This window comes from Mesoplodon densirostris, chromosome 15 (assembly GCF_025265405.1).
Source record: "Mesoplodon densirostris isolate mMesDen1 chromosome 15, mMesDen1 primary haplotype, whole genome shotgun sequence".
NCBI classification, from domain to species: domain Eukaryota; kingdom Metazoa; phylum Chordata; class Mammalia; order Artiodactyla; family Ziphiidae; genus Mesoplodon; species Mesoplodon densirostris.
In genome coordinates, this window is record NC_082675.1 from 22,840,046 (window position 1) to 22,867,656 (window position 27,611).

Below are 27,611 nucleotides of genomic sequence, written 5' to 3' on the forward strand. Positions count from 1 at the left end.
CCATCAGGTCTCGGCACAAGCTGCCCAACAACATGTTGGGCCTGGGCCTGGTGGTGCCTCAGCAACAGGGTCAACTTCTTAGGAGGTTTGCCTTGTTAAATATAGCACAGGGAGCCCCTCCTGCTGATTGGGATCCACAGGTCACGACACCTCACTAAACCCCGCACTGCAACTGTGAATCCCTAGTCTCATCCCTTTGTTCAGGCACTCAGAAAGCTTGCCCCAATTTACCTCCCAAACCCTCACAAATGTCTGAATTCCACTGATCTTTCTGGGCCCCCATGTGTGTACTAAGAACCAGACTGAAGCTATAAAGACAGGGAGCATGTGTGGTCTTCCACACATGCTCCCTGTCCACAAGAGACCCTTGTTCTGCTTTTGAGTTAGTTGCTGATCCAGCCATTTGACCAAAGAGGCTGGCCCTTTGGAGTTAGAGTAGAACTGCAGAGTCTGGCCCCACTCCACGGAGCTGCCCAGCACCCTTACTGGATTGGTCCTTGTTTTTTAGCCCAACCCACCCCGGGTGTCAGTTGCCTTCCCTTAAGCAGTGGCTCACTACTGTGGTCATTCCTACTGGGTGGACGGAAACTGGGTGCTCAGCATTCTGAGTGGCCCTGAGGCTAATGCAAAATCCATGGCGCCTCATCTTGGAGTCCTCCAGCCTCTAGAGCTATGGATTCTTTTTTTTTTTCTTCGGTATGCGGGCCTCTCACTGTTGTGGCCTCTCCCGTTGCGGAGCACAGGCTCCGGACACGCAGGCTCAGCAGCCATGGCTCACGAGCCTAGCCACTTCGCGATATGTGGGATCTTCCCGGACTGGGGCACGAACCCGTGTCCCCTGCATCGGCAGGCAGACTCTCAACCACTGCGCCACCAGGGAAGCCCAAGAGCTATGGACTCTTACCCAGGAAAAATGAGTGTGCGCACACATACACAATCTTACAGCCTGTTTCAGGAAGGCTGTGTGGACTGTGGACCATCCACTCTCCATGGTTAAGAAGTGCATGCTAGCCTTTATCCGGCATGCTATCTGGTTAGGCTAAGCCGAGGTTTCCCAACCTCAGCACTACAGACATTTTTGGTATGGATAGTTCTATGGGGGGGCAGAGCTGTCCTGTGTACTGTAGGATGTTGAGCAGCATCCCTGGCTTCCACCCACTAGATGCCAGTAGTCCCCACTGTGACAACCAAAAATGTCTCCAGACATTGTCAAATGTCCCCCTGTGGGACAAAGATACCAATGGCTCAGAACCCCTGGGTTAAGCTGTTGAGATATCCTGCACGGTGACAGGTCAGTTTCCCTTCAGAGCCCCTGTTCCCAGCAGGAGATCTCCCCCAGGGCACACACTACCCATATGTGGTGGTCCCAGTACCTTTTCTGTACGATGAGGTTGATGTTTCGCAGGGCCACGTACTGCAGCTCCGGCTCGGCCGACAGCAGTGTGACTAGGGGCGGGGCCAGCTTCTTGAGCAGCGTGCCGTAGTAGTCCAGGTCCTTGGACAACATCTCCATGAACTTCATCAGCACCTTCACAGCAGACAGCACTACAGCAGAGTTGGCGTGGGAGAGCCTGGGGGTGACCCGCTCACAGATGCTGTGGTCCATTCCAAGGGGGACAAATAGGAGAGACAAGCAAGGGGAAACACCTTGTTTTTAGTTATCAAGATAGCATGTCTTCTGTAGGAGGAAGACCTAGCTCCTGGTTCTGTTTCCTGCTAACTGACCCCAAGCAGTTTAAAACCACTCTGAGCCTCAAGTTTCCTCATCTAAAAAAATGGAGATGATGATGCCAACTTCACACGGTTGCTGGTGGCTTAAATGAGACAATGCATGTACAGCACTGAGCACAGTGCCTGGCAATCAGTAAACACTGGATGAATGTCAACTCACGCCCTTCTGTTGTGAGGGCATTCAAAAGGGGCAGGATACCATGTTGGTTAGGACCAAGAGTCAGGGGAGACCCAGCTGGGTGACGCAGGTGATTTCTTCCACCTCCCTAAGCCAGAGTTTCCCTACCTGTAAAACGGGGACAATGATGGGGCTGCCTTCACAGAGTTTCTTTAAAGATTATCTAACGCATAGGAAGCACCCAGCAGAACCCCAGGCACCCAGTAAGAATTCAACGAGTGGTGGCTCTCATGCTGTCCACCTCTTTCCTCAGTCCACAGTGACCGAGATCTGTCAGCTCCCAGGTCAGGCCCTGGCTTCTGTTCTGTGCCCTCAGTGAGCAGTGAGCTGACTGCCTGAAGCAACACCACTGTCAACCTGCTGGCTCTGTGTCTGACGATGGTCTGTGGGGCAAGGCCTGGAAAGAAGCCCCCCGGAGGCCTGGGGCCAGCTCATGGTTGGAGCCTCCCACCCCAGGGCCTGGTGAGGCCGGCAAGCAAGGGCAGCCTCTTACCTCTGGGCCTCCCGGTCGTCCTTGGGTGTGTAGTTGGCCAGGCAGTCCAGGATGAAGATCTGGCCCCACTCGGTGCACTCGTTCAGGGCCGTCAGCAGCTTGTTAATGGACTGCGGGTTCAGGTCGAGCAGGTTGCTGCTGGGGTGAGACTCGGCGATCTCTGAGAGGGCAGCCACTGCGTTTGCCACCACCTGGTTGAGAGGGTGGAAGGGGCAGAGGCTGGGACGCTGCTCTCAGGCCAGGGAAGCAGTGAGGCTAATGATGTTGGCCAGTCAGAGCTCAAACATCCGGAAAGGAATATGAAAGGAATATGAAGGGCAGGGTCTGGAGCACCGAGACCCACTCCAAGCACGCACCCTACTGACTCCTCTGTAAGCTGAAACTAAAGTCAGTGCACCTGCCAATAAAGAAAAACACAAAACAAGAAAGATGTAGCTCCACGTTCCCGCAACAGATAGCGCTCCCTGCTACCTAACACGCAGTCCCACTCTACCAGCTAAAGCAGCTCACTGTGGGAGCTGACAACTGTGCTTCTCAGAGCTAGAAGGTTCCTCCTGCAGAGCCCCTCGGGGGCTGGAGGGGCTGGAGCACAGAGGGGTTGCCAGGTGAAGCTCTGGGGCTGCAACCCATTTCCACCAGAGCAGCCGTTTTTATGTGTGTTCTGCGTGGTTTTCAACTTTCCTGTAACTAAGCAGTGCTCCCACGGCCATCGCCGTCCTGGCCACTCGGCACCCGTGTGTGATCAGTGTTTCAGAGGGACACAGAATGAGACGTCTGGGCTGGGTGGGTTGTATATTTCATTTTAAACATGGCCCTACCGAACTGTTCTCCAAACTGCTGTCATCACCAGCCGTGAGGAGACCAGCTCCCCTCCCAGCTGCGTTCTGGTGCCCTGTCCTCCAGGCTACGCTACTTTAAGGGTGATTCTCTACAACCCTGCAGAGAAGTGGGGAAAGGGAGAAGTACCTCACATTCAGAGCTCTCTGACAGTCTTGGTGAGAGGATGGTGACAATGACAGTGACTGGAAGGGGGAGGAGGGTACTAGTCTTAGGTGCACACCCACTGTGTGCCAGGCTGTGCCAGGCTACGCCAGGCACATTACCTTAACGGCTTAAGCCTCCCAACACCCCCGGCAGCCATGCAGAATTAGATCCATCTTACTGATGAAGAAAAGAGGACTCTGGAAGGTTAGGTAGGATGCCTGAGGTCACACAGCTCCTTAGAGAGGGCTGTGCAGAGAAGGGAATCCAGGTCTAGCTCACTCCAAAGATGGCGCCCAAACCACTGCGGGTAGGAAAACAGCTAGCCCACCCCGCAGGGCTCCAACTTCCAAGAACTGGGGCTGCCTGGTGGAGGGTCAAGCAGAGGTCTTCCCAAGCAACCCTGGAGGTGGTGGAGGTGGCAGGGTGGGTGGCAGAGACTTACCATGGGGTTAGAGTCAGAGATGAGGTCTTTAAGGGTATCCAGGAAGCCCTGGTCCTCTACCAGCTGGGCATTGATGTCGTGGAGCTTGGCCACGCATACGGCCGCCGTCTTGCGCACATATGGGTCCTCGTCCTTCAGACACTTCCGGAGTGGCTCGCACAGGTACTCTGTGATCTTGTCAACACGGATGCAGCCCATGGTCCGCACAGCCAGGGCCCGGATCAGGGGGTTGGGGTCCTCACAGTCCTGAGGGAAACCAGCCATTGGCCAGGGGCAGGGGTGAGCTGAGCAACATTAGACAGCTGCTGTGAGATCTCCCACCGACTGCGGCCAACAGCACCAAAAGTAAGTGCCATGTGTGTAGCACGTAGCATCTGCCAGATACCAGGCTTTGCACTGTTCCCTCTGATCCTTACAGCAGACACACAATACTGTTCCCATTTCACAGGTGAGGGAGCTGAGGCCCTCAGGAAGGTCGGGAGCTCACCCGGTCACAGAGCAGAGCCACAATTCAAGCCGCGTCCACCCAACACCACAACCCTCAATCTTCCCACTGGGCCACAGAACCCTCATTCGCCCACATATAAGCATCGACAGGGCTGGGGAGCTAAGGTTTTAAAGGTGCACAGAGCTGACAACGCAAGTCCCTGTTTCTCCTCAATCTGGAGGACAGAACATGCAGAAAGGAGCGAAGTCTAGAAGGGCAATACGGAAGCCCTCAGACACATGCTGCAACCTCAGCTGGCAAATGACACAGGGCCATGGCTCACCCCAGGGCACACGGGGATCGAAAGGCCTGGGGCGACCTCACGTGGAATGAGTTAGCAGGGTCTGTAGCATCAGATTTTCTGGAGACAACGGGAGCCCTCTGCTGGAGGAAGAGACCCCCAGGCTGGGAGTCAGATGGCCTGGAAAGGATCCTCCGTGTTTCTACCCAAGGCTGTAGCGCCCCACCCCGGGAGACTGAGGGGAGATGGAGCAGTGAGCGCCCCAGCCCCACACCAAGCTTCTACTTACCTTCACAAAGGTGTTGACGGCCATGATGGCCATGTCGGGCTGACTCTTGGCATAGTTCATCAAGTACAGGTACACCAGCTTCTTCAGCTCCAGGTTGTCCGTCTGCATACAGTTCACCACGTCGGGGAAGAGGGCACTGGCAGGTCAAAGCAGCGTCAATGTGGGAAAGGTGGAAAAAAAGAAGAGGAAGACTTTTCAGGCAGCTAATGGGGGCTGGAGAGGAGGGTGAGTGGGAAGGAGGGAAGGAAAACATAACAGGACTTCTTAGTAAAAGGCAGGGTAACAGCTCCATTACCGTGAACATCTGTTGGTAGAAATGGAATTCCAAAGGGTGACTTTAAAAGCAAAAAAGTCCCCTGTTCTTTACACAGGGTTCAAACATGAGCTCTAGAGCCCATCTGACCTGGCTCAAACCCAGCTCTGCCTCTTGCTGGCTGAATCAAGTTGGGAAAATTCTTTTATCCCCAGTTTCAGTTTCCTCATTTGCAAGAAAGATATAACAAAACCCCATTTCACAGTGCCCTTGTGATAATTGAAAGAGACAACATACTTAAGGAATCTAGTCCTTGACATCTAGGAGGTACTACAGAAATGAAAACGATTGTTTTTCCTTCTCTGATACTTGACATGGCTGCTTATATTGGGTTGCTGGTTGCAGAGGGCTTAGGGGAGCAGGGGTGGGCTGGGCTGCAGTCACTACAAGGCACCCACTAAGAACCAGCCCATGTGTACAGAGCACGCGCTACACACCAGGCTTGGTGCTAGGGGCTTTACATAATGATCTCGTTGAACAGCCCTGAGAAGTCAGTGGATTATCCCCACTTTACGGAAGACAATACTGAGGTTCACAAATATCAAACAACTGCCTAAGGCACCAGGTCTGAGTCCACAGCCCGTGCTCAGGACCGCTGTTATACTGGGCAGAACCCTTCCCAACATGGTACCCCACAGTCCCAGGATCACAGGCCCCTTGACATGTGAAATATGGTTAGTGGTCAATTTTCTGTCTCTGGAATTATCTATCACCTCCCTTCTCAATTTTTGTGATTTTATGGGCAAGGACCCGGTAACACAGACTTAAGAGGTCAAAGTTAATTTCCTGAGCCCCGACAGGCAGCAGAGTCCAGTCAGAGCTGAAGCTGATGCATCACCTTGGAAGATGACGAACCAGGAACGGGGGGAGCTGAGAGGACTGACTTGCTCTTTTGGGCCCATCACATCAGCACAACAAGCTCATTTGAGATGACAGGGGTGCCTCCTCTGTGACAGGGGTGTTCTAGTTGAAGGAAAGCAGCTTTGTCCTGGGAAGAATCTGTCTCGGAAGGAGGCCCAGTTTTCCAGCAGATGCCTGATTCCTTTGCCGCTGTGTCCTCAGCAGGTTTCTCTGCAGAACTGTTTCTATTGTGTGCTGTCAAGAGGCCCCTTGATGAGCATGGCAATGGGACAGGGAAATCCATGGAGAAGTCTGGAGCTGTGGGTTCCTGCTGAGGGATCCAGATGGGGAGCTGCTCCACGTCAGCACCCAGGCCTGTGAGGCACAGGACTGGGCACCAAAAGGGCCCAAAGGAGAGGGAATGGGGGAAAGCACCCTGGGTCTGGATTTCAGAAGGGCTGAGCATGAGTCCAGTTCCTCCATTAACCATGAGACCATGGGGCAGTCACTGTTTCTGGTTTCTTTGGCAGGAAAAATATCCTTACCTACAGTATGGGAATTGCTAGGAAAACATTTAAAAGTGTTTTGCTGACTCTCAAGCACTGTGCAAGTGTTAAGTTGTCACAGAACCCAGCTCCTGTCCTTGGGGACTCAACAATGTGGTGGGCAGGTAAGCATAAGTATACATAAGAGGAGGACAGTCTACAATTAGTGCCAGGCGACACGAACACAGCAAATGCTGCGTGTTCAGGGTAGTCAGCCGGCATGATGAGGGAGGCAGAAGTGTAAATGGACAAGAGGAAGGGACGTTCCAGGCTGGGGAGATGCATGAGCAAAAGAGTGGCCACAATTCTACATGTGATGTGTTCTGGCAACAGATGCACACCAGAGGCTGCAAACTGACGACAAATTTAACAAGCCCAATGTGCAGGTGTGTTTTACTTGCACAGTGTTTATTTGTTTGTTTAGTTTTATCTGGCCATTTTTTTTTTTTTTTTTGCCCACACCAAAAAAATTGTGGGATCTTAGTTCTCTGACCAGGGATTGAACCCGGGGCCACAGCAGTGAAAGCGCCAAGTCTTAACCACTGGACTGCCAGGGAATTTCCTCATCTGGCAATCTAAAACAAGGAGATTTAAAATGAAAAATCCAGATTCCCTGTTCTTTTTAAAAACCGAAAGACCTGGGGTCATTTTCTCCAGTAGGCAGCATCCTCTGGAGTTCCTGACAGGGCTCAGAGCACATCCACTGCATTGCCTGTTGCCTTTTCGACCCAGCCCATTTCACTTGCTCCATTGCTGCCTGACCCCATCAACATCTGAGCGCATGACCCCTCTGCAAACAAAACCTTCTATTTGGAAAGATCTGTGAAGGGAGCTACACCAGGGGAGACATGGGTCCCTAGGGATACCTTAAAGGAGGGATCGAACTGGGCCCAAGCTCAAAAGCTTCCCTCTGTCAGCTGCCTCCAGCTGCCAGCCGGCCTACCCCTGCACACCTGACGTCTTTGCCCACGGTCATGGACGCGATCACTTTCTTCACCGCCTCCTTCTTCTTCTCCTTCTTGTCACTGTTCAGCTCTGCCTTCAGCTCGAAGATCTCCCCTAAAAAAGGAGGCAGCATGAGTGATCCATTTCCACTCTGCCAAGGGGCGATTCCCAGTCCCCAACTTCCAAAAGAATGGGAGGGAGGCAGCGAAGACACTCTGTGATGCCCGCGGAAGGCAGTTTCAGACCCTGGCCCTGGGCGGGCAGAGGCAGAAACAACTGAATTATCAGGAAGGAAGGTTGGAGATCACGTCAGATTGAGGGAAGAGGAGCCATGGAAGCTACAGAGGTTCTGAGGGAGACAAAAAGTGTGCTGCCAGGTCCTGCTCAGCCAGATGGCTAAAAACATGCCGAGGGAAGCAAAGCTCTCCTCAGCCACCCTCACCCAAAGCCCTCAAAGCAGCGTGGGATGGAACCTGGGGACTTAAGGTTTGAGGGAAAAGGGCAGGATTTGCTCAGTTTCAACACATAGGCTTTTCCTGTTTTCCTAGAGCTTTGAGTTAAAAGAGCTCACTCAGGGTTTCACTTCCTGATCCACAAGTGGTTGCTCGGCTCTGAAAATGGGAATTCAGCTGTCCCACGAGGGCTCTAGCATTTAATAAACTGTTCTTAAGAACTTGATGATCTGGAAAAAGCAAACGAGGAAGTAGGACTGTTCAGGGCCCTGCCATGGAGAGGTAGTCAGGGGCCTGATAACCCCAATAACAGGTTAAGAGGGCAGATGCTGGAGTGAGACAGGCCTCCTGCCCTTAAACCAGCTGCAGCCAGCCTTTCCTGAGCCTTTCTCTAAGCCAGGCACCTCCCTAACTTCTTCCCACACCTTTTCTCATTGCATCCTCACAACAACTCCACACTTGCCCCCATTTTGCAGATGAGCAAATGGAGGCCAGAAGAGGTTCAGGAACTTGCCCAAGGACACAGCCATGAGGAGGAAGGCTAAGATTCAAAACCAAGTCTGCCAGCTCCAAAGCCCATGTGCTCTGGCCGACCCAGGACATTCACCCTGCTTCTCTGAAACCATTTCCTTGTCTGTACTCTCTGACTTGCCTGGGGCCTTGACTCTTCTCATGTAACAGATGCAAAACGTTCAGCTCAGTGCCTGGCACTCAGTGGCCTGCATTAAAGGTGGTCACTATTATTACTAATTTACCACGTGAACCTCTGTCTTGGCTCTCTCTTTTGTAGGAGAGTCCCGGGCTTCCCTCTCAAGTTACTTGGGTTGGGGGTGAAGCAGAAACTATCATGTGGGGGAAGTCCTAGAAGAAGTTCTAGATGGATTTACAGTGAAAAAAAGAAAACTAACAGAGTTATTTTGTTTTGTTCTTTTTAAAAAAATTTTTTAAATGACTGAACAATGTGGTGTTCAGCAAAGAACTTGAGATGAGAGACAGTAAGCAGGTTAATTAAGAACAATCGTGCAGCACAGCCCGGGCAAGGCCACATTGAGGATATTGCTCAACAGAGCCAGAAGGAATCTGCAGACCTTGCAGTTCAAATCCAAGGCTCTGGAGAGCTGAAGGAACACACGCCCTTCTCCTCCAAGAGACTAAGGGGGCTGTGTCTGTGCTATGGGATCCAACAGACCATGTGACTGACCCTGGGCCTTGCTGCTGGGCTGCCCCTGCTTTGTTTGAGGTGTTTGGCCAGGTTCAGTACAACTGGCAGTCAATTGATGGATCTAGGCCCGAGTCACCTTGGCCCCAAGAAGGCTAGTGGGGTGATCCCAGGATCTGCCTGCTTCAGAAATGCCTCCTTCCTATAATGTGCCCCAAATCCAACCAGTCACCAAGCCTACCTCCTCAATCACATACGAGGCATCCAATTCTATCCCCAACACCCCCACCTTCCTCCCCAGCTCAGGCAGCATCATCTCTCATGCGAACTGTGGTTCTGATCTCCCTGCCTCCCCACAGCCTCACCCACTTCAATCCTTGATTAGAATCTGCCTCTGACCTCCCCCTGCTTAAAACCATCAATGATGTCAAATTTGGTCCCAGACATTTCTCTAGACATTTTCCTCAAAAGAAAACCCATAAAAAAAAAACCCACTACTGACACCTCAGTTTACTCGGCACTGTTCACCCACTCTGACCTGGCTCGCCAGGCCCCACAAACCTCTCCAACCTTTCTTCCATCACACTCTTCAGTAACTTGTGCCTAGGCTTTCCTTTCCCTGATGGACCTGGGCCAGCACTCACTCCGCCCCCCTTTATCTGTCTAGCTCCACCCCAGCCCTCCCACGGGCCCCACCCCTCCCTTATCACAGCACCCACTGCCCTTTAGAGTGATCACTACTTAATAAACTGTCCTCTCAGCCTTCCCTGGTGGCGCACTGGATAAGAATCTGCCTGCCAATGCAGGGGACACAGGTTTGATCCCTGGTCCGGGAAGATCCCACAGGCCGCAGAACAACTAAGCCCGTGCGCCACAACTACTGAGCCTGCGCTCTAGAGCCCATGAGCCACAACTACTGAAGCCTGTGCGCCTAGAGCCCGTGCTCCACAAGAGAAGCCACCACAATGAGAAGCCCGCGCACCGCAACGAAGAGGAGTCCCCGCTCGCCACAACTAGAGAAAGCCCGCATGCAGCAACGAAGACCCAACACAGCCAAAAATAAATAAATGAAATAAAATAAATTTTTAATTAAAATAAATAGATAAATAAATAAATAAACTGTCCTCTCTGCCCAAGGACAACCAAAGCCAGGTCAGAGACTCCGTTTGTCTCCTCCACTGCACATGGAAGACACAGGAAAACTGACTGGACTGAGAAATGAACCACCTGATGAGGGGACTGCAGGTTCTGACTCAGCTGACCCAACAACAAACTCTCCTCATCTGGTCAGCAGGCGAGTGTTAATCTCACTTGGAAGGAAGGAAGAAGGAAGGGCCAGCCAGAAAGATACTTACAGGGTTAAAGCGCATTTGTCAGCCACTACAACAAACTCCGTTTCCCGAAAAGCAAAATCAACTGTAATACCCAAACAATACAAGACTAGCTTAGCAAATTTTGATGCAGCAACTCAACAGACTGAGTCTTCAGAACTGTGGGGAAACGTTTATGATAATGCCAGATGAAAAACAGGATATAAACTCTGACTTCAACCACGTAAAACGTGCCCAACGATAAGGACCAAACATGCACAGATACCACTGTGCAGTTGATGACAGGATTGTGTGCTTTCGTTCCTCTGGGCAGTGGGGCATCATTTTTTTTTTTTTTTTTTTTGCGGTACGTGGGCCTCTCACTGTTGTGGTCTCTCCCGTTGTGGAGCACAGGCTACGGACGCGCAGGCTCAGCGGCCATGGCTCACGGGCCCAGCCGCTCCGTGGCATATGGGATCTTCCCGGACCGGGGCACGAACCCGTGTCCCCTGCATCGGCAGGCGGACTCTCAACCACTGCACCACCAGGGAAGCCGAGGCATCATTTTTAACAATTTAAAGCCATGGGGAGCAAAAGAGGGCTTTTTTCTATACTTGGAGCTAATGCTTTTTCCTTCTGGAATTCTGAAAGAAGTAGTCATACTTCTTACACCATCCGCAGTTCAAATTTCTGGATCCACAAGGTTCAAAATGCTCTCAGTGATTCTTGCCACTTGCTTCCAGGCCTCTATGCCACTACCACAGGGAGCAAGCAGAAGGGTCGGGCAAGGAAAGAAGAGGGTAAGACCCCACAATGGGGATGTCCCTGGTGGCACAGTGGTTAAGAATCCGCCTGCCAATGCAGGAGACACGGGTTTGAGCCCTGGTCCGGGAAGATCCCACATGCCACAGAGCAGCTAAGCCCATGCGCCACAACTACTGAGCCTGCGTTCTAGAGCCCACAAGCCACAACTACTGAGCCCGCGTGCCATGACTACTGAAGCCCACATGCCTAGAGCCCGTGCTCTGCAACAGAAGAAGCCACTGCAATGAGAAGCCCGTGCACTGCAATGAAAAGTAGCCCTCACCTGCCGCAACTAGAGAAAGCCCATGTGCAGCAACGAAGACCAAAGGCAGCCAAAAAAAAAAAAAAAAAGACCCCACAATGAAACAAACAGTACCTTTCTTGGTTGTGGTGAAATATTTTGAGTCCGTCATTTTGGTCCCTTATCTGTGGCCAGACTCTGCAAGACAGAAAAGAGGTGACTTGCCCTTGTGTTCCATTCCATTTTCATTTCACAAGAGGGGAGAGGGATCCAGTGCATGCCTGGTGAGGGGAGATAACTTCTCATCTCTTTACTGGGCAAATGAACTGTTAGATAATGGCTGATTAGATTTTGGAGGGTAATTCCAAAGGATCTATCAGATTTTAAAATGTGCATATTCTTTGACCCAGTGATTTTACTTCTAGGAATCTCTCCCACAGAAATACCTGCACAGGATAAAAGAGTTTTATATCCTGCAGCACTGTCCATAACAATATACCACTGGAAATAACTTAAATGTCCATCAGTAGGGAATGGCTCAATACTTTGGAAGAGTCCACAAATTAAAAAGCGCTGAACAGTCATGGTTACAGCAGCCCCTCTGTGGTGCTCACTCTGCCCAGCACTAAGTGCTTCTCACACGTGAACTCAATGAAGCCTCATGGAAGTACTATCACTATCATTGCCTATATAGTCAAAGGAGCTTGGAAAATGCCAAGGTTAAAAAGCTAGAGAGATTTCTTCTCTATCCAACTTTTCCAAGCTTCTCTAAACAGTGATAGGCACTATTCATCTCTAGAGAGGGCTAGAAACTACACACTGCAGACTCTACAGCACTCCCCAAATCTGACTGGCCAGTTTTCTCAAAGCATCTCTCAGGACACCTCCTAGGGTAAAACTCACACTGTGAAGTACTGGTCTAAGGCAACAGGGCAAAGAAAGTACCAAGGCCCTCTCGTTCATTCAACAATTTGCTGAGCATTTACTACGTAACTTCAATAGTTCTTCTTGGTCAACAGATGAGAGATAAAAGAAGCTACACAGGAGCCAAGTACCCTGGATGCATGGCAGAGGCTTCAGGGGTTGTTCTAACATGTATTAAGAAGCTATCATTTACTGAACCCCTATTAAAGCTTTACACACATCATCTCATTTAATTCTACCAATAAAGTAATTGTTTTTACCCCCTTTTTAGATGAGGAAACTGAGGCTCGGGGATGTTAAGTAACTTGCCCAAGGTCACATGGCTTGTAAGTGGCTGGACTGGGAGACAATTTCAGGTCCATCTGAGCTCAGCACCTGTGCTCTAGAGAGGAGGGAATTCTGCTTCCCCATCTGAGAGAAAGGACAGAACCCTGAGAGTGGCTTAAGGACTCAGTCCAAAAAGCCATGAGACTTTCAACTTCCAGTCCTACCTATAGTTTCACATGGTACAGAAAACCACACACCCCAAAGAACAGACATTTGCATGCAGAAAACTCACTCACTTGGTCCCTTCTGTTGCCTCTATAGAAGAGACTCAAACATGTAAACCATTATTATCTTCTTTCAATTCATTGCTATCGGTGGGGGGAGATTAAGGTTACTCTCGGGATGGATGTGAAGAGTCAAGGAACATCTCAAAAGTCTCTGGAGGGGCTTCCCTGGTGGTACAGTGGTTAAGAATCCACCTGCCAATGCAGGGGACATGGGTTCAAACCCTGGTCCGGGAAGATCCCACATGCCGCGGAGCAACTAAGCCAGTGTGCCACTACTACTGAGCCTGAGCTCTAGAGCCCACGAGCCACAACTAATGAAGCCCGTGCCCCTAGAGCCCATGCTCTGCAACAAGAAAAGCCACTGCAATGAGAAGCCCATGCACTGCAACGAAGAGTAGCCCCCGCTCGCCACAACTAGAGAAAGCCCATACGCAGCAACGAAGACCCAACGCAGCCAAAAATAAATAAATAAAATAAATAAATTTATTAAAAAAAAAAAATCTCTGGAAACAATGGCAACACAGCTCCCCTGCAGCCCAACTGTATTTTTCCAGTTTAAGCCTGTATTTATGGCAGGATGGCAACAGGGCTGTTTCCCAACTGAGATGCCTGCCCATAGGTTTTGTTTCAGTAACCAACAGGGAACCAATAAGTACTGCCTCAGGGCTGTCTTAAAGCCTTTGTGGATCCCATTAGGATAAAGGAATAAAGGCTTCGCTGACAAAAGTATAAAGAAAAAGACACAATTCCACATTCCCTTTGCTTTGTCAGGTTGAAAAGGGATGATGGCACTTTTCTGTGGGAGCTGTGGGAAAGAGCAGAAGAGACCCCTGTGTCTGCTGATGCCAGTGCCGCTGCGGGGCCGCTAACTGCCAGTCTCAGCAGCAGGGGTTAGGGCTGCAGACAGATCCACAAAGGCGAGGACCCAAGTCGGCCTGGTCCACAGCTGCATCCATCCTCCACACAAGCGTGGCCAGGGTTCAGTCAATAGTTGTTGAAAGAAATGAAAAGTTGCCACTGAAAAGCCCAGGGACCCTCAGCCTGCTCTTCAACAGCTGTGAGGTAACTATATAAGCATTTGTTTCCTACCGGAGTTTACATACATTAAAAATAATTTCATTTTGGGCTTCCCTGGTGGCGCAGTGGTTGGGAGTCCGCCTGCCGATGCAGGGGACACGGGTTCGTGCCCTGGTCCGGGAGGATCCCACATGCCGCGGAGCAGCTGGGCCCGTGAGCCATGGCCGCTGAGCCTGTGCGTCCGGAGCCTGTGCTCCACAACGGGAGAGGCCACAGCAGTGAGAGGCCCGCGTACCGCAAGAAAAAAAAAAAAAAAAAAATAATAATAATAATTTCATTTTGAGCACAGAGAAAGCCATTTTCTCAGAAAAACCTCACCAACCTAGAGGTTCTTTGTGGAGCTCTGAGAATGAGCAGGTAAAGAAGGCAATGGCATGTCTGTCACACAATAAAAGGCTGTATGGCTTCAGAAGTCACAGGCCTGAGAGCAAAACCAGAGGTATCCAGAATAGGAGAGTACCTTGGGTTTCCCAAGGTTAAATTTAGTTGAAGAAGAGGGATCAATGAAGGCAAGAAGGGTTAAAAATCACAGGCCAAAAGAATCACAGAAAGTAACGTACAAACCCCTCCAACGTTAAATCTAGAAGGAAATCAAAGTGAACAAAGCAAAAACTACCTTAGATGTCCAACTTCAGTGCTGCCCAGAAATTCTTCCTTCTCTGGTAGAGGAGGGTGTCACAGGCTTTCCCCTCATCTGCAGGCACAACACAACATCCAAGGGCCCTGAATTCCCAGAACACAGCCTGGCAGATCTGTGTTGGATGCAACCACCCAGATGGAAGAAAGGGTGGGAAAATTTCTCTTTGGGGGATTAAAAAAAGCAAGAGAGCTGCAGGGTCAACTAGTGAAGCCACCACAGCTGCTGATGCCCCTACAGCTGGAGCTTTTGATGACACTCTTCCATTTACAGGTGCTAAGCAACTACTCACAAACTTAAGCCGCCACCCCATGTGACAGCTGGCGCTGGCGGCCTCTTTCCTCCGCAGTATCTATTTCACATATCCCTCTGCAGAGGGCCCAGTGGGACTGCTGATGCAGAAACTGTATCCCTCTGAAGTTGTTTCACATACAGGAAATTAAGGTAGAGGAGGAAGGAGAAGATAGGGAGAAATGAAAATGCTTTTGCAAAGCCACCCCAGAGCACCGATTAAAAAACCTCACCTCACCATGAAAGATCACCAGCACCATGTGGATCTACTGAGGGTGGCTCTCTCCTCATGTTCTTTCACTGCAGTTGCCTAGGCTATCAGCGCAAGAGAGATTTTTCATTCTCTCTGCAGGAATGGAAAAAACCCTACAGTTCAGTCAGACTTTGAGCTCAGATTTGCAGATGCCACAGGAAAGACTGGTGCTTTTCTTGGCCCTGCTCTCAGCCGTCACTATGCATTGTATCCCTGCTAATGGAGGCCACAGGGGCCAAGACTCTGACCATGTACATGAGCCACAATTGAAAGCAAGCAGCCAATTTAGGCAAGAAAAAGCTTAGTGTTTAGATTCCAACTTTGGAGAGCATTAAAAAAAGAGAGCATTGGGCTTCCCTGGTGGCGCGGTGGTTGAGAGTCCGCCTGCCAATGCAGGGGACACGGGTTCGTGCCCCGGTCCGGGAAGATCCCACATGCCACGGAGCGGCTGGGCCCATGAGCCATGGCCGCTGAGCCTGCGCATCCGGAGCCTGTGCTCCACAACGGGAGAGGCCAGAACAGCGAGAGGCCTGCGTACCGCAAAAAAAAAAAAAAAGAGAGAGAGCATTAAAAAAAGCAATCATTGGAGGGAATTTTTGTTTCAGAAGCTGCTCTGGCCAATGTGATGAGTTACTTCTGCTAAGGATACAGCATTCTATGCTGGGATACCCCTCAGTTTCAGTATTTACAGGCCAAACAATGCCTGAAGGGGATGGCACTGTCCAAATTCAAAGCGGGGCACACCTGGGACCAGTTTGTCTTTGAGGAGACACTGTTGCTGTCCCTACCTCTGTCCTCCCTCCCCACATCCATTCTCAGTAGATGACTCTGATGCCACAATCCCAGGGCCAGTTCCTGTTAATCTCACTTTTTTCTTGGTTTTAAATCCTATTGACAGGGCTGCTTCCCTTGTCACTAGGTGTAAAGAAATGAACTGAGTAATAAGGTCTGAAACAGAGTCGTTTTCTCTTACGTTTTCTAGAATTATAAAGAAGTCCTTGGTGAGAATCAGTGACGTACTGGCCAGGGACAAAGATGTAATTTAAGAGTGGAAAAATGAGGCCCTAGGAAGAAAAGGAAAGGAAAAAACTCATAAAAAATGTTGTCAGCTAAAGACTTTGAATTTTAGCAACTGGAGTTAGGGTTGGGTTTAAGAAAAAAAGTCCTCAACACTTTTTAAATTTTTGAGTCATCACAAATCTAAATGTAATTTTATGACCAGGAGATTAAAAATATCTTTCTGTGTTTTAAGCTAATAAAATGAATTTAAATCTATTAAAAAATACATTAAGGGACTTCCCTGGTGGTCCAGTGGTTAAGACTCCGTGCTCCCAGTGCAGGAGGCATGGGTTAGATCCCTGGCTGGGGAACTAGGATCCCGCATGCTGCACAGCGCCACCAAAAAAAAAATTTTTTGAGAAAATATTGAGGGACTTCCCTGGTGGCGCAGTGGTTAGGAATACGCCTGCCAATGAAGGGGACAAGGGTTCGATCCCTGGTCCAGGAGGATCCCACATGCCACAGAGCAACTGAGCCTGTGCACCACAAATACTGAGCCTGCGCTCTAGAGCCCGTGCACCACAACTACTGAGCCCACATGCCACAACTACTGAGGCCCGCGTGCCTGGAGCCCGTGCTCCGCAATGGGAGAGGCCACTGCAGTGAGAGGCCTGTGCACAGCAACGAAGATCCAACACAACCAAGATCAATAAATTAATTAATTTTTTAAAAAAGAAAATATTGAATATATTTCAACTTTTCTCCAAGGTCTCAAACTTGCTAATAATAATTAACTGAAGAATACTGAGCTGAGGTTACAGTTTACTTCATCTCTACAATTCAACTTCATCTCTTAAAAATGGGGAATTCAGGGACTTCCCTGGTGGCGCAGTGATTAAGAATCCACCTGCCAATGCAGGGGGCACGGGTTTGAGCCCTGGTCCAGGAAGATCCCACATGCCATGGAACAACTAAGCCCGTGCGCCACAACTACTGAGCCTGCACTCTAGAGCCCGCGAGCCGCAAATACTGAAGCCAGCGCGCCTAGAGTCTGTGCTCCACAACAAGAGAAGCCACTGCAATGAGAAACCCGCGCACTGCAATGAAGAGTAGCCCCCGCCCGCCGCAACTAGAGAAAGCCCGTGCACAGCAACGAAGACCCAAAGCAGCCAAAGATAAATAAAAAAATAAATTTAAAAAAAATGGGGAATTCACCACTGACAGGGGATAATGTGAGAATGAAAGACACTGACAACTGCAAACATAAACATCGTAAATATGAAATTCTAGAATAAGCAGAAGAGGCAAAATTAACCTACAGTGACAGAAATCTGATCAGTGGATGCTTCTAGGTGGGAAGGACTGATTTATGTGTGGGTGAAAGAACTCTAGGGGTGACGGAAATGATCTGTATTTAGATGCAGATACTAGCCAAACTGTACACGTAAGAGCTGAGCATTTCACTTGGTGTAAATTAAACAAACATTAATTTTTTTTTAAATAACAAAGTAGAACCCAATGCTGGAGAGGAAAAATAGAGCACTGTATAATCCAAAGGAAATAAAGCCTTTCTGAGTATGACATAAAATCAAGAAGTCTTAAAAGATCTATGAATTCAATTTTATAAAAATCAAGTTTTCCTGCATGGCCAAAACCAATAAAAACCAAATGGCGTACAAAACAAAAGAAACACACACACACAAAAAGTTGCAACACATCACAAAAGCTTATTTTCCTTAATACATAAAAACTGACTACAAAGAGAAGAATGGCGAAGGATGTGACCCATTCATAGAACATGAAATACAACGGTTTAGGCTTACTTGTAAGAGAAATGGAAATTAAAATTACAATGAAATACCATCCATCAGCTATTGGATTGGTAAAGGCCCAGAAGTCTGCTAACACTCCTTGTTGGTGTTGATGTGGGGAAATAGATACCCTCATATGATGGTAGTGAGAGTCTAAATTGCTACAACCTCTATAGTAATTTGGCAACAGCAGTTACTAAAATTGCAAAGGTATTTACCCACTGACATAGCAATTCTGCTTCCAGGAGTTTCTTCTATATGTATAAAACTATGTAGATACAGTTACTCACGTGGCATCCTTTATAATAGCAAAACACTGTAAACACCTTAAATGTCCTCCCACAGAGGACTGACTGGTTTAAAAAATTATGGCACTACATACAGACATGGGGAATACTGTGCAAACATGAAAAAGAATGAGCCAGTTCTACATGTACTTGTATGCAACACTCTCTAAGATATTAACTGAAAAAAAGCAAGATGAAAAACTATATGTAGTATACTACCATTTCTATTAAAAATTAAAATATTAATAAAAATAAATACCAAGTGTTTGCAAATGCATGGACTATCCTTGAAAGGGTAAATAAGAAAAGTGGACAGTGGTTTCCCCAAGAAAGGAAGCTGGATTACCAATGGTTGGGGTAAGAGACTGACCCTTCATCGTTTACCTTTGTCTATCTTGGGAATTTTATATCCTATGCATGTATCATCTCTTTTAAACATAATGCAGTTTAGAAAACAATGGTGCATCTAATTCAAAACACTATCCCCAGCCCCGGGCTCCTCCTTCAGTCTCTGCTCAAACACGATTGCTCCAGAGGACCCCTCTCCAGACCCAGAGGGGCAGAAGCCTCCTTGACATTTGAGTCAATCATACTGTGGACTTCTCCACAGCCCTCCTCACAACTCTAACTTAGGATCTTTCCTGTTTAATGCTGTCAACCCAGTGACTGGCACAATGTCTGACATATTCCAGGAGTTCACCAAATGTTTGCTGGCAAAATGAAAGGACAGGTTCCCAGAGAAGCTAGAAAACCAAAGGCCCATAACAGATCAAAACAATAGGACTCCCTGATGAGTGCCAGACAGCGACAACTGGGCAAACCGGGAACGTGAGGCTTTGCAGCTAACCTTCCACAAAGATGGCACGGCTGATCCAATGCCAAGATGGCTGCCAGGAATTCTAGCTTTGCTACCAACAGCTGTGTGACCCTGGGCAAATACCCCCCATCTCTGGGCCTTCCTTTCTCCAATTGTCAAACAAGAGAATTCAACCAGATCAATGGCTTTTCAAGCCCCACCCCCCGTCACCCCGTTTCTAAATTGTTTAAAATAAAAGTGGAACTGCTCTGATTGAAGTAAGGGTGAGGGCCCAGAGCCTGACTCATTTCACTATGCCCACTTTTCCCCCTCCTCACCGGGGGCCCTTCAGACACCCCATAGTTCCATAGAACAAAGTTTGAAAACAAAGTTTAAAGGACAAGATCCCTCCTGAATCTCATGTTCTATGATTCCTTGCTAGAGGTGGAATCCACTTCCTCACCAGAGTGTTCTTCCTGGGTATCAAACAAGAGAAAATGGAGCATGATCATTCACAGAGCCTGACAGAAAACGTTTCCAAGGGGACAAAAAAGAAAACAAATTCAGAATGCAGCCAGGGCCAGCAAACCTCATTAGGTCTTCAGTAGAAGGGAAAACAGTAACAAGCCAAGCAATTCCCCAAATGGCCAGCCAATGGCCAGGGAGAGGACTTTTCTAGTCTCAGGGCAGTGGTTCATGTCAGAGCAGCCCATACTCTGCAGTTGGACGAGAAGCATGAAGTTAGCAGCACCAGCACAGTGGACTGCACGCCATCAGCATCCAGTGATGGAACCAGGGAGACTATCGGTGTAGTGAGACCAGCCAGAGAAGTTGAGGAAACAAAACGGGGAGAGAGACATCTGACAGGGTCTGATCCAGCTCCCAAGACCCATCTCTGAATTCAAGGATATCCGGGCAGGGAAAACTGATCCTTAAAAGTCTGTGTTGGTGGCTTCCAACTTCAGTGCTGAAATTCACTGTTAAACCCTTGCCTGATGAATAGCTTTCAGAAACCTGCTCAAGGACAGTCAAGACTAAGCTAGGGGGACTTCCATGGTGGTGCAGTGATTAACAATTCACCTGCCAATGCAGGGGACACGGGTTCGAGCCCTGGTCCAGGAAGATCCCACATGCTGTGGAGCAACTAAGCCTGTGCACCACAACTACTGAGCCTGCGCTCTAGAGCCCGCGAGCCACAACTACTGAGCCCGTGTGCCGCAACTACTGAAGCCCATGTGCCTAGAGCCCGTGCTCCACAACAAGAAGACCTCAATGAGAAGCCCGCGCACCACAATGAAGAGCAGCCCCCGCTCAACGCAACTAGAGAAAGCCCGCGTGCAGCAATGAAGACCCAAAACAGAGAAAAATAAAATAAATAAATTGAAAAAAAAAAAAAAAAAGGAAAAGGTCCTCACAAGTCAGTACTAAAGTTCACATTACAGACAGGTAAACAGGTAAGGCCACCTTGAAGATTAAAAGGTGAGTCAGCAGTAGAAAAACCAGATTTCAGACTTTCTCTCTGAGACGATGTGGTCACCAAACTCAGATAGGCTCTTTCAAGCCAGTTCAATTACTATGAGAAAAAAAGCTGTATTCTTCTTTGGGCTTGGCACAAGATTTGAAACAAAGGTGGCAGTGGAAGTGGTAATGACAGATGGATATGCGCTATAGGCCAGAAACTACGTAAAGAGCTTTACAGTAATCTGTGAAGAAGGTATTGATAATATCCCAAGTTTACATATAAGGAAACTGAAGCCCAGAGAGGTCAAGGCATTTGTCTGGGGTCACACAGCTAGAAAATGGTAGCGCCGACACACTCTACTCTTGCCCCATAATGAGGTCACACATGTCCCACTGTGTCCAGTGAGGCAGCTCCTCCTCTCTGAGGAAACCCTGGCAGAAACACACACACTCTAAGGCTAAATGGTATGTGAAGTATGTTGCCACACATCCCTGCCGAGTCCCGCGAAGGTTGAATTAGAGGTTATTTTAGGGCCAGCCCATCCAGTTTGGACAGCAGGAATGTCAAGTTTGGTAATGTGCCTAGTGAAAGCCTGTCTGGGTGAGATCACCCAGTTATGGGTCTCCTGGGATTTGGAGGAAAATTGATTAGTCAAAGTCAATCTTCTGAGACCCACTAGCAATTAAAGTCTCAAAATGAAAAGGAACTAAAGGCAGACAAATGGTACATGCAAATGTTCTTCTATCAGCACTGAGTCTCTAGGACTGAATTCTAGCATCAAGGGCCAGTTCTCGACTAATCTACAAGCAGTAATGCGTGGAAAGATCTGCTACCAAGGAAAAGTTCCTTAAAAACAAAATAATAGGGACTTCCCTGGTGGCGCATTGGTTAAGAATCTACCTGTTAATGCAAGGGACACAGGTTCGCACCCTGGTCTGAGAAGATCCCACATGCCACGGAGCAACTATGCCCATGTGCCACAACTACTGAGCCTGTGCTCTGGAGCCCGTGAGCCATAACTACTGAAACCCGCACTCCTAGAGCCCTGCTCTGCAACAAGAGAAGCCACTGCAATGAGAAGCCTGCGTACCGCAACAAAGAGTAGCCCCCGCTCGCCGCAACTAGAGAAAGCCTGGGCACAGCAATGAAGACCCAACACAGCCAAAAATAAATAAATAAATAAATAAATAAACGAAATAATAGGGGCTTCTTCTGAACAATCCTTAAATCAATGAAGATGAGGAAACAGAGGCCAAAGACTACAGAACTAGGCTCCCGAGACCTCAGTTTTCCCGCCTATACATTGGGAACACTTTCTGAAAATCTGTCACATTTTGGATATAGCATGTTTAACAGTGTGGAGCACCATTGGCTCCAAGCCTGCAACTGCGCCCCACACAGGAGCTCACACACAGTAGACAAAGAGCAATCTTTTCCTGATGGCCCCTACAGATTCAGAGGGCAGGTGAAGGACTTCAGGGGAACAGCAGAGTAATCATGCCCTCCAGATAACTGCCACCAAAGCTCTGAGGAGGAGACTTTGAGATAAGTGGAGCATCAAAGGAAGCCCTCTTGGATTAAAAGGGGCTTGGCTGGACATGAAAATATGTGTTGGATTTGGAAAGGGTGGGGCGAAGGTGACATGGAGAAGACCCACAAGATGCCAGCATAACAGGGAGTGAATTGGGAATAACTAAACCAACACAAACACTGGCTGGGGCACAGGTTCTGTGCTAAGTAATTTAGAGCCCCTGTGTCATTTAATTCTATTTAAAAATGAGGAGTTAGAGATGCTGAGAGAGGAGTGACATATCCAAGGCCAAAACAAGCACACATATTTAGGAGTCTGTGAGAGTCCTGCTTGGCTGAAGGCAAGATCATGGCAGGGAAAGGAGCAGATGAGGTTAGTCAGGGAAGGATGAGATTCAAAGACAGCCTTGGATGCCAGGGTGAGTTGGACCCTGCGAGCAGAAGATGCAGTGATCTTATTAAATGACAAGTCTCATGCTAACAAGCATTTGATGCTACTCATCACTCCATCCTCCTTGAAACATTTTCTTCCCTTGGATTCCAGGATGCCATGCTCTCTACTTTCCCTTCTACCCCACTGTCTAGTCTCCTTTGTTCCTCCTCCTCTCCCTCTCCTTCAACACCTGGAGTGCCCCAGGGCTCAGGCCTGGTTCCTCTGCCCTTTCCCAGAGGCCCTCTTCCCTCCTCCAGCTGCTTGCTTCATCCAGTGTCGTACCTTTAAGTACCATCTATGTGCTGACAACTCACAACTTTACATCCCCAGGCCCAACCTCTCCTCTGAACTCCCAGCTCATATATTCAAAGTGCCTGATATCACTGGAATGTCTATATAGCTAACAGGCAGCTCAAACTTAAAATGATAAAAACTACCACTTGCTTCCTCCTATCCCCCAACTGACTCATCCTGCAGTCTTCATTATCCAGTTATTACCAAAACCATCTTTGACAGGTTCTCAGGCCCAAAACCTCAGTTACCCTTGATAACACACTCTCTCTCATATCACACATCTAATCCATCAGCAATTCCTGTCGGGCCTACCCTCAAAATGAATTCAGAGTCCATGAAGGGGCTTCTCACAAGCTCTATCACTACCACCTGGCCCCAGGCCATCATCCCCTCCCACTGAGATTGCTACCAAAGCTGCTTCCACACTGCACCTGACAACCCATCCCGGCAACAGCCAGAATGGTCCCATGACAGTCTAAATCAGACAGTGGCACCCCTTTGCTCAAAATCCCCCAATGGTTCCCTGTCTCACTCAGAGTAAAAGCCAAAGTCCCTACCATGGCCTCATGGCCCACAAAGCCCTGGATGAGATGCATACCCCTTCTGTCTCTCTCACACACACACCCTCCCTGTCATTATCTCTTTCAAACTCTTCTTCCACTGTTCTCCCCATCACTCCCTCAGTTCCAGCCATATGGGCCTCTTTGCTGATCCTGGAACACAACAGGCATGTTTCAACCCCAGGGCCTTTGCACATGCTGTTCACTTTGCCAAGGAGGCTCTTTCTCTAGAAAGTCTCATGGCTCAGCTCCTCATCTTTTTCCCCCCATCCAGTTTTATTGAGATATAATTGACATACAGCACTGTATAAGTTTAAGGTGTACAGCATAATGATTTGACTTTCATACATCATGAAATGATAATCACAATAAGTTTAGTGAACATCCATCATCTCATATAAATACAAAATAAAACAGAAAAAAATTTTTTTCCTTGTGATGAGAAATCTAACAGTTTACTCTCAACAACTTTCATACACAACATACAGCAGTGTTAACTATATTTATCATGTTGTGTATTACATTCCTAATACTTATGTATCTTTTAACTAGGAGCTTGTACCTTCTGACTGCCTTCATTCAATTCCCCTTCCCCCAACCCCCACCTCTGGTAACCACAAATCTTATCTCTTTCTCTATAAGTTTGTTTGTTTTTTCAAGTATAATTGACCTACAACACTATGTTAATTCCTTTTACACAACACAGTGATTCGATATTTATACATATTTCCAAGTTATCACCACAGTAAGTCTAGTTGTGATATGTCACCATACAGATATTACATAGTTATGGACTATATTCTGCACGCTGTACATTTCATAACTGTGACTCATTTATGTTGTAACTGGAAGTTTGTACCTCTTAATCTCCCGCACCTATTTCTTTCCTCCCCCCCACCCCAGTCCCTCACCTCTTTTTTTTCTTTTTTTTAATATCTTTATTGGAGTATAATTGCTTTACAATGGTGTGTTAGTTTCTGCTTTATAACAAAGTGAATCAGCTACAAATATACATATATCCCCTTATCTCCTCCCTCTTGCGTCTCCCTTCCACCCTCCCTATCCCACCCCTCTAGGTGCTCACAAAGCACCGAGCTGATCTCCCTGTGCTATGCAGTTGCTTCCCACTAGCTATCTATTTTACATTTGGTAGTCTATGTATCCCTCACCCCTTTCATGTCTTGGCTCAAATGTCACCTTCTCACTGAGGTCTTCTCCAACCACTTTATTTAAAACTGTACACGCCCCCAACAAATCCCCCACACTTCCTATCTTTCTTTCCTCTTTTTGTTTTTTCCTCTAAGTACTTATCACCAACATAGGATAAAACACTTACCTATTTTCTCCCCTCCATAATGAAATTCCATAAGGACAAGGATTTTGTTCATTTTGTTCCCTACCGTATTCCTAGCTCTTAGACTGGTACCTGGCAAGTAGTAGCTGCTCAGTAAATATTCAAATGACTGGTGCTCAATCCTCCTCTTGGGGATATTTCATGTTTTGTAAACCAACCTCAGCTAGAGAGCAGCTTCCCAACGTTGATTTCATGGTGTTTGCCAGGGTCAGAGCTACATCTGTTCTGGTTGTCAAGCTATTTTGAAATTGAGAATGCCAAACGCCCTAGCCCATTTTACAGACAGTAAATGGAAGGTAAGTAAATAAATGATAAGAGAGAGAAGAAAGGGCAAAGCGTAGAAGGTCAGGTGGCAACATCACCAATGGGAAAAACGTTCAGGCCACTTCCTTCAGATCACCATCAGATCACTATCCCCAGCCCTGGGCATCAGCTCAGAGTGACCAGAGCTGCAGGAAGTGGGGAAACGAATTGCTGAGGGAGGTGTGCAGAGGGGGCTCTGACACAGGCTATGATGTGAGCTCAGCTAGGCCCTTCCTTCCGCCTATAACCCTCCAGGCCCACAGGCCTTCTGTGTTCCTCTAGTTGCCAAGCTCTTCACTGCCTTCATACTTGCTGATCCTTCTGCCTGGATTATCTCTCCAGCTTCTAGACTTATCTTTCAAATCTCAGCTTAGGTGACATCACTTCAAAGATACCATCCTTGAACGCACTAAGTAGGTATTTTTCTGTCCTCATAGCCCAGTACTCCTATTCACATATTTACTGAGCCATAAATAGGTCTATATGCTGGGGATGAAGCAGTGAATTAAACAGACAAAAACCTTTCCCTTCATAGAGCTTACATCCTAATGGCAGACAGGGACTATAAGCAAGATAAATAAGTAACATATATAGTATCTCAGACAGTGATAAATGCTATGGAGAAAAAGAAAGCAGGGAAGGAGGACAGGGAGTGTGGGGGAGGACGAGTGGGAGGTTGAAATTTAACCAGGGTGGCCACAAAAGGCCTCCTTGAGAGGTGACACTGCCTGGGGAAGAGCCTTCCAGGCATAAAAAATAGTGCAAAGGTGGGAGTATGTCTGGCCTGTTTGAGGAACAGCAGGGAGGCGATGTGGCTTGAACAGAGTGAGCTGTGAGCAGGGCAGTGGGTTATGAGGTCAGAGAATGGAGGGGGCCTTACAGGTCAAGGTAAGGACTCTGGCTTTTACTCTGAATGAGCTGAGAGCCACTGGAGGTTTTTAAGCAATAGTCCTGAGATCTGGCTTACATTTTAACAGAGGTGAGCTGCTCTGCCTCATTTCCCTCATGATTTATCTGTTCTTCTAATTATTACATTTGTTGTCTATTTCTTCTTTGTCTCTCTCCCCCACTAGAATGTGGTAAGCAATCCAAGGGCAGAAACTGTCTGGCTTGTTTACCTGTCACCACATTTAGCCCAGTGCTGGCACACGGCAGGGCTCAATAAATACTGAATGAATGAAGGAACGAACAAACGAATAAATGAATGTTGGGCATATGAAGGCTCTGTCCTCAGTGTCTCAACATCCAGCCACCTAGCCCTTAGAGATCAGAGTGAAAACCACAGAACAGACTCAATAGCTTGCTATAATGAAATTTTGTCATTCTACTCTAAATATGCTTAGGACCCTAAAAGCAATTAGGGTGTGATAAAAAAGTAAGTCACCCAAGGCTAGTCCTCTATAGAGCTCAGCTGTAACGAATGTCTTCAGTGCTGAAAAACAACACTGAAGGGCTGGTTTTAAAACTTTTTTTTTTTTTTAAACTTTCTGGCCACGCCACACAGCTTGTGGGATCTTATTTCCCATACCAGGGACTGAATCCGCACCCCCTGCAGTGGAAGTGTGGAGTCTTAACCATTGGACCGCCATTGAAGTCCCAGTTTTAAAGCTTTTGAGACCTGACTTCCAAACCTACCATCTTGCAACTCAAGTCCACAGAGGAGACAATGGATCAGTGACTAAGGCATCCTGTCTGATAATGACCTCTGGGCATTCTGTAGTCAACCAACCATACTGTTACCTTGACTAGAGAAGCCCTCCCAACTCCAGGGAGACCCTCTTAATGGAGGTCAGAGGTCAAGCCCAAGGCCAAAGACCCAAAAAGCATGAGGCTTGGGAGGCTAGAACCATAGCCAAGTTCTTCCTCAGCTCCATTAAATAACAGGAGACAATTCAAGAACAAGGGACTGGGAAAGGAAAGGTGGCCACAGAGGGTACAACCTGGGCTCTCAAGGGGTCTACACAACCTAACAGGCACAACCATACCACAACTGCAAAACGAGAATTACAATGTCACATACTTGAGGGGTTTGTGAGGCTAAAACAAGTGAATACATACAAAGCCCTCAGCAGTACCCAGCCCACCAAGTGCGTGATAAATGTTAGCCACTTTTACTACTACACAGGGAGAGCCGTTACCACCAGCATCTCCTGCTGCTCCCCAACCCCCAGGTCTCTGGAGGCCCTGAAGCACTCTGATGGCTGGCTGGGTGGGAGCAGTAGTTCGAGAGTAGTTATTCCCACCATTGGGCAGATTTCTCCCTACCCTCCTGGGGTGACATAAGGATGGACAGGAGATCACCTGGGAAGTGCTCTGAATTCCTTAGGAGTCAAGGAATCCTAAAAATTCAATGTGATATTCATTCACCAAACATTTACGGAGCACCTACTATGTGCCAGATATTTCACTAGGTGCTGGAGACACAGACAGTTAAAACAAGTCCTCTCCAGGGATTAAGAGCTGTTTACTTAGAAGACAGCCAAGTATACAGACAATGACAACCCACTGTGATCAATGCCACAGGACATCCAGCTCAGGCCTGCAAGATGGGGGAGATGATCAGATGGGAAGCACCAAGTAGTCATCTAGCAA

General features: G+C 48.1%; 1 protein-coding gene across 3 annotated transcripts in view; it reads right to left on the reverse strand.

Annotated features, from left to right (window-relative positions):
- The window catches only part of AP1B1 (adaptor related protein complex 1 subunit beta 1), a 51,733-nt gene that overhangs the window by 20,642 nt on the left and 3,480 nt on the right, over nucleotides 1-27,611 (reverse strand). Inside the window, exons 1-7 of one of the 3 annotated variants that reach the window (XM_060118272.1) lie at nucleotides 14,626-14,650; nucleotides 11,590-11,652; nucleotides 7,497-7,602; nucleotides 4,846-4,981; nucleotides 3,829-4,074; nucleotides 2,403-2,593; nucleotides 1,374-1,595 (exon numbers count right to left, since the gene is read on the reverse strand). In XM_060118272.1, coding sequence (XP_059974255.1) covers nucleotides 1,374-1,595; nucleotides 2,403-2,593; nucleotides 3,829-4,074; nucleotides 4,846-4,981; nucleotides 7,497-7,602; nucleotides 11,590-11,626 — 938 coding nt within the window. In that variant the 5' untranslated portion in view covers nucleotides 11,627-11,652; nucleotides 14,626-14,650. Of the gene's footprint in view, nucleotides 1-1,373; nucleotides 1,596-2,402; nucleotides 2,594-3,828; nucleotides 4,075-4,845; nucleotides 4,982-7,496; nucleotides 7,603-11,589; nucleotides 11,653-14,625; nucleotides 14,651-27,611 lie in introns of those variants that run through there. The other 2 variants (XM_060118271.1, XM_060118273.1) reach the window with 2 other exon arrangements.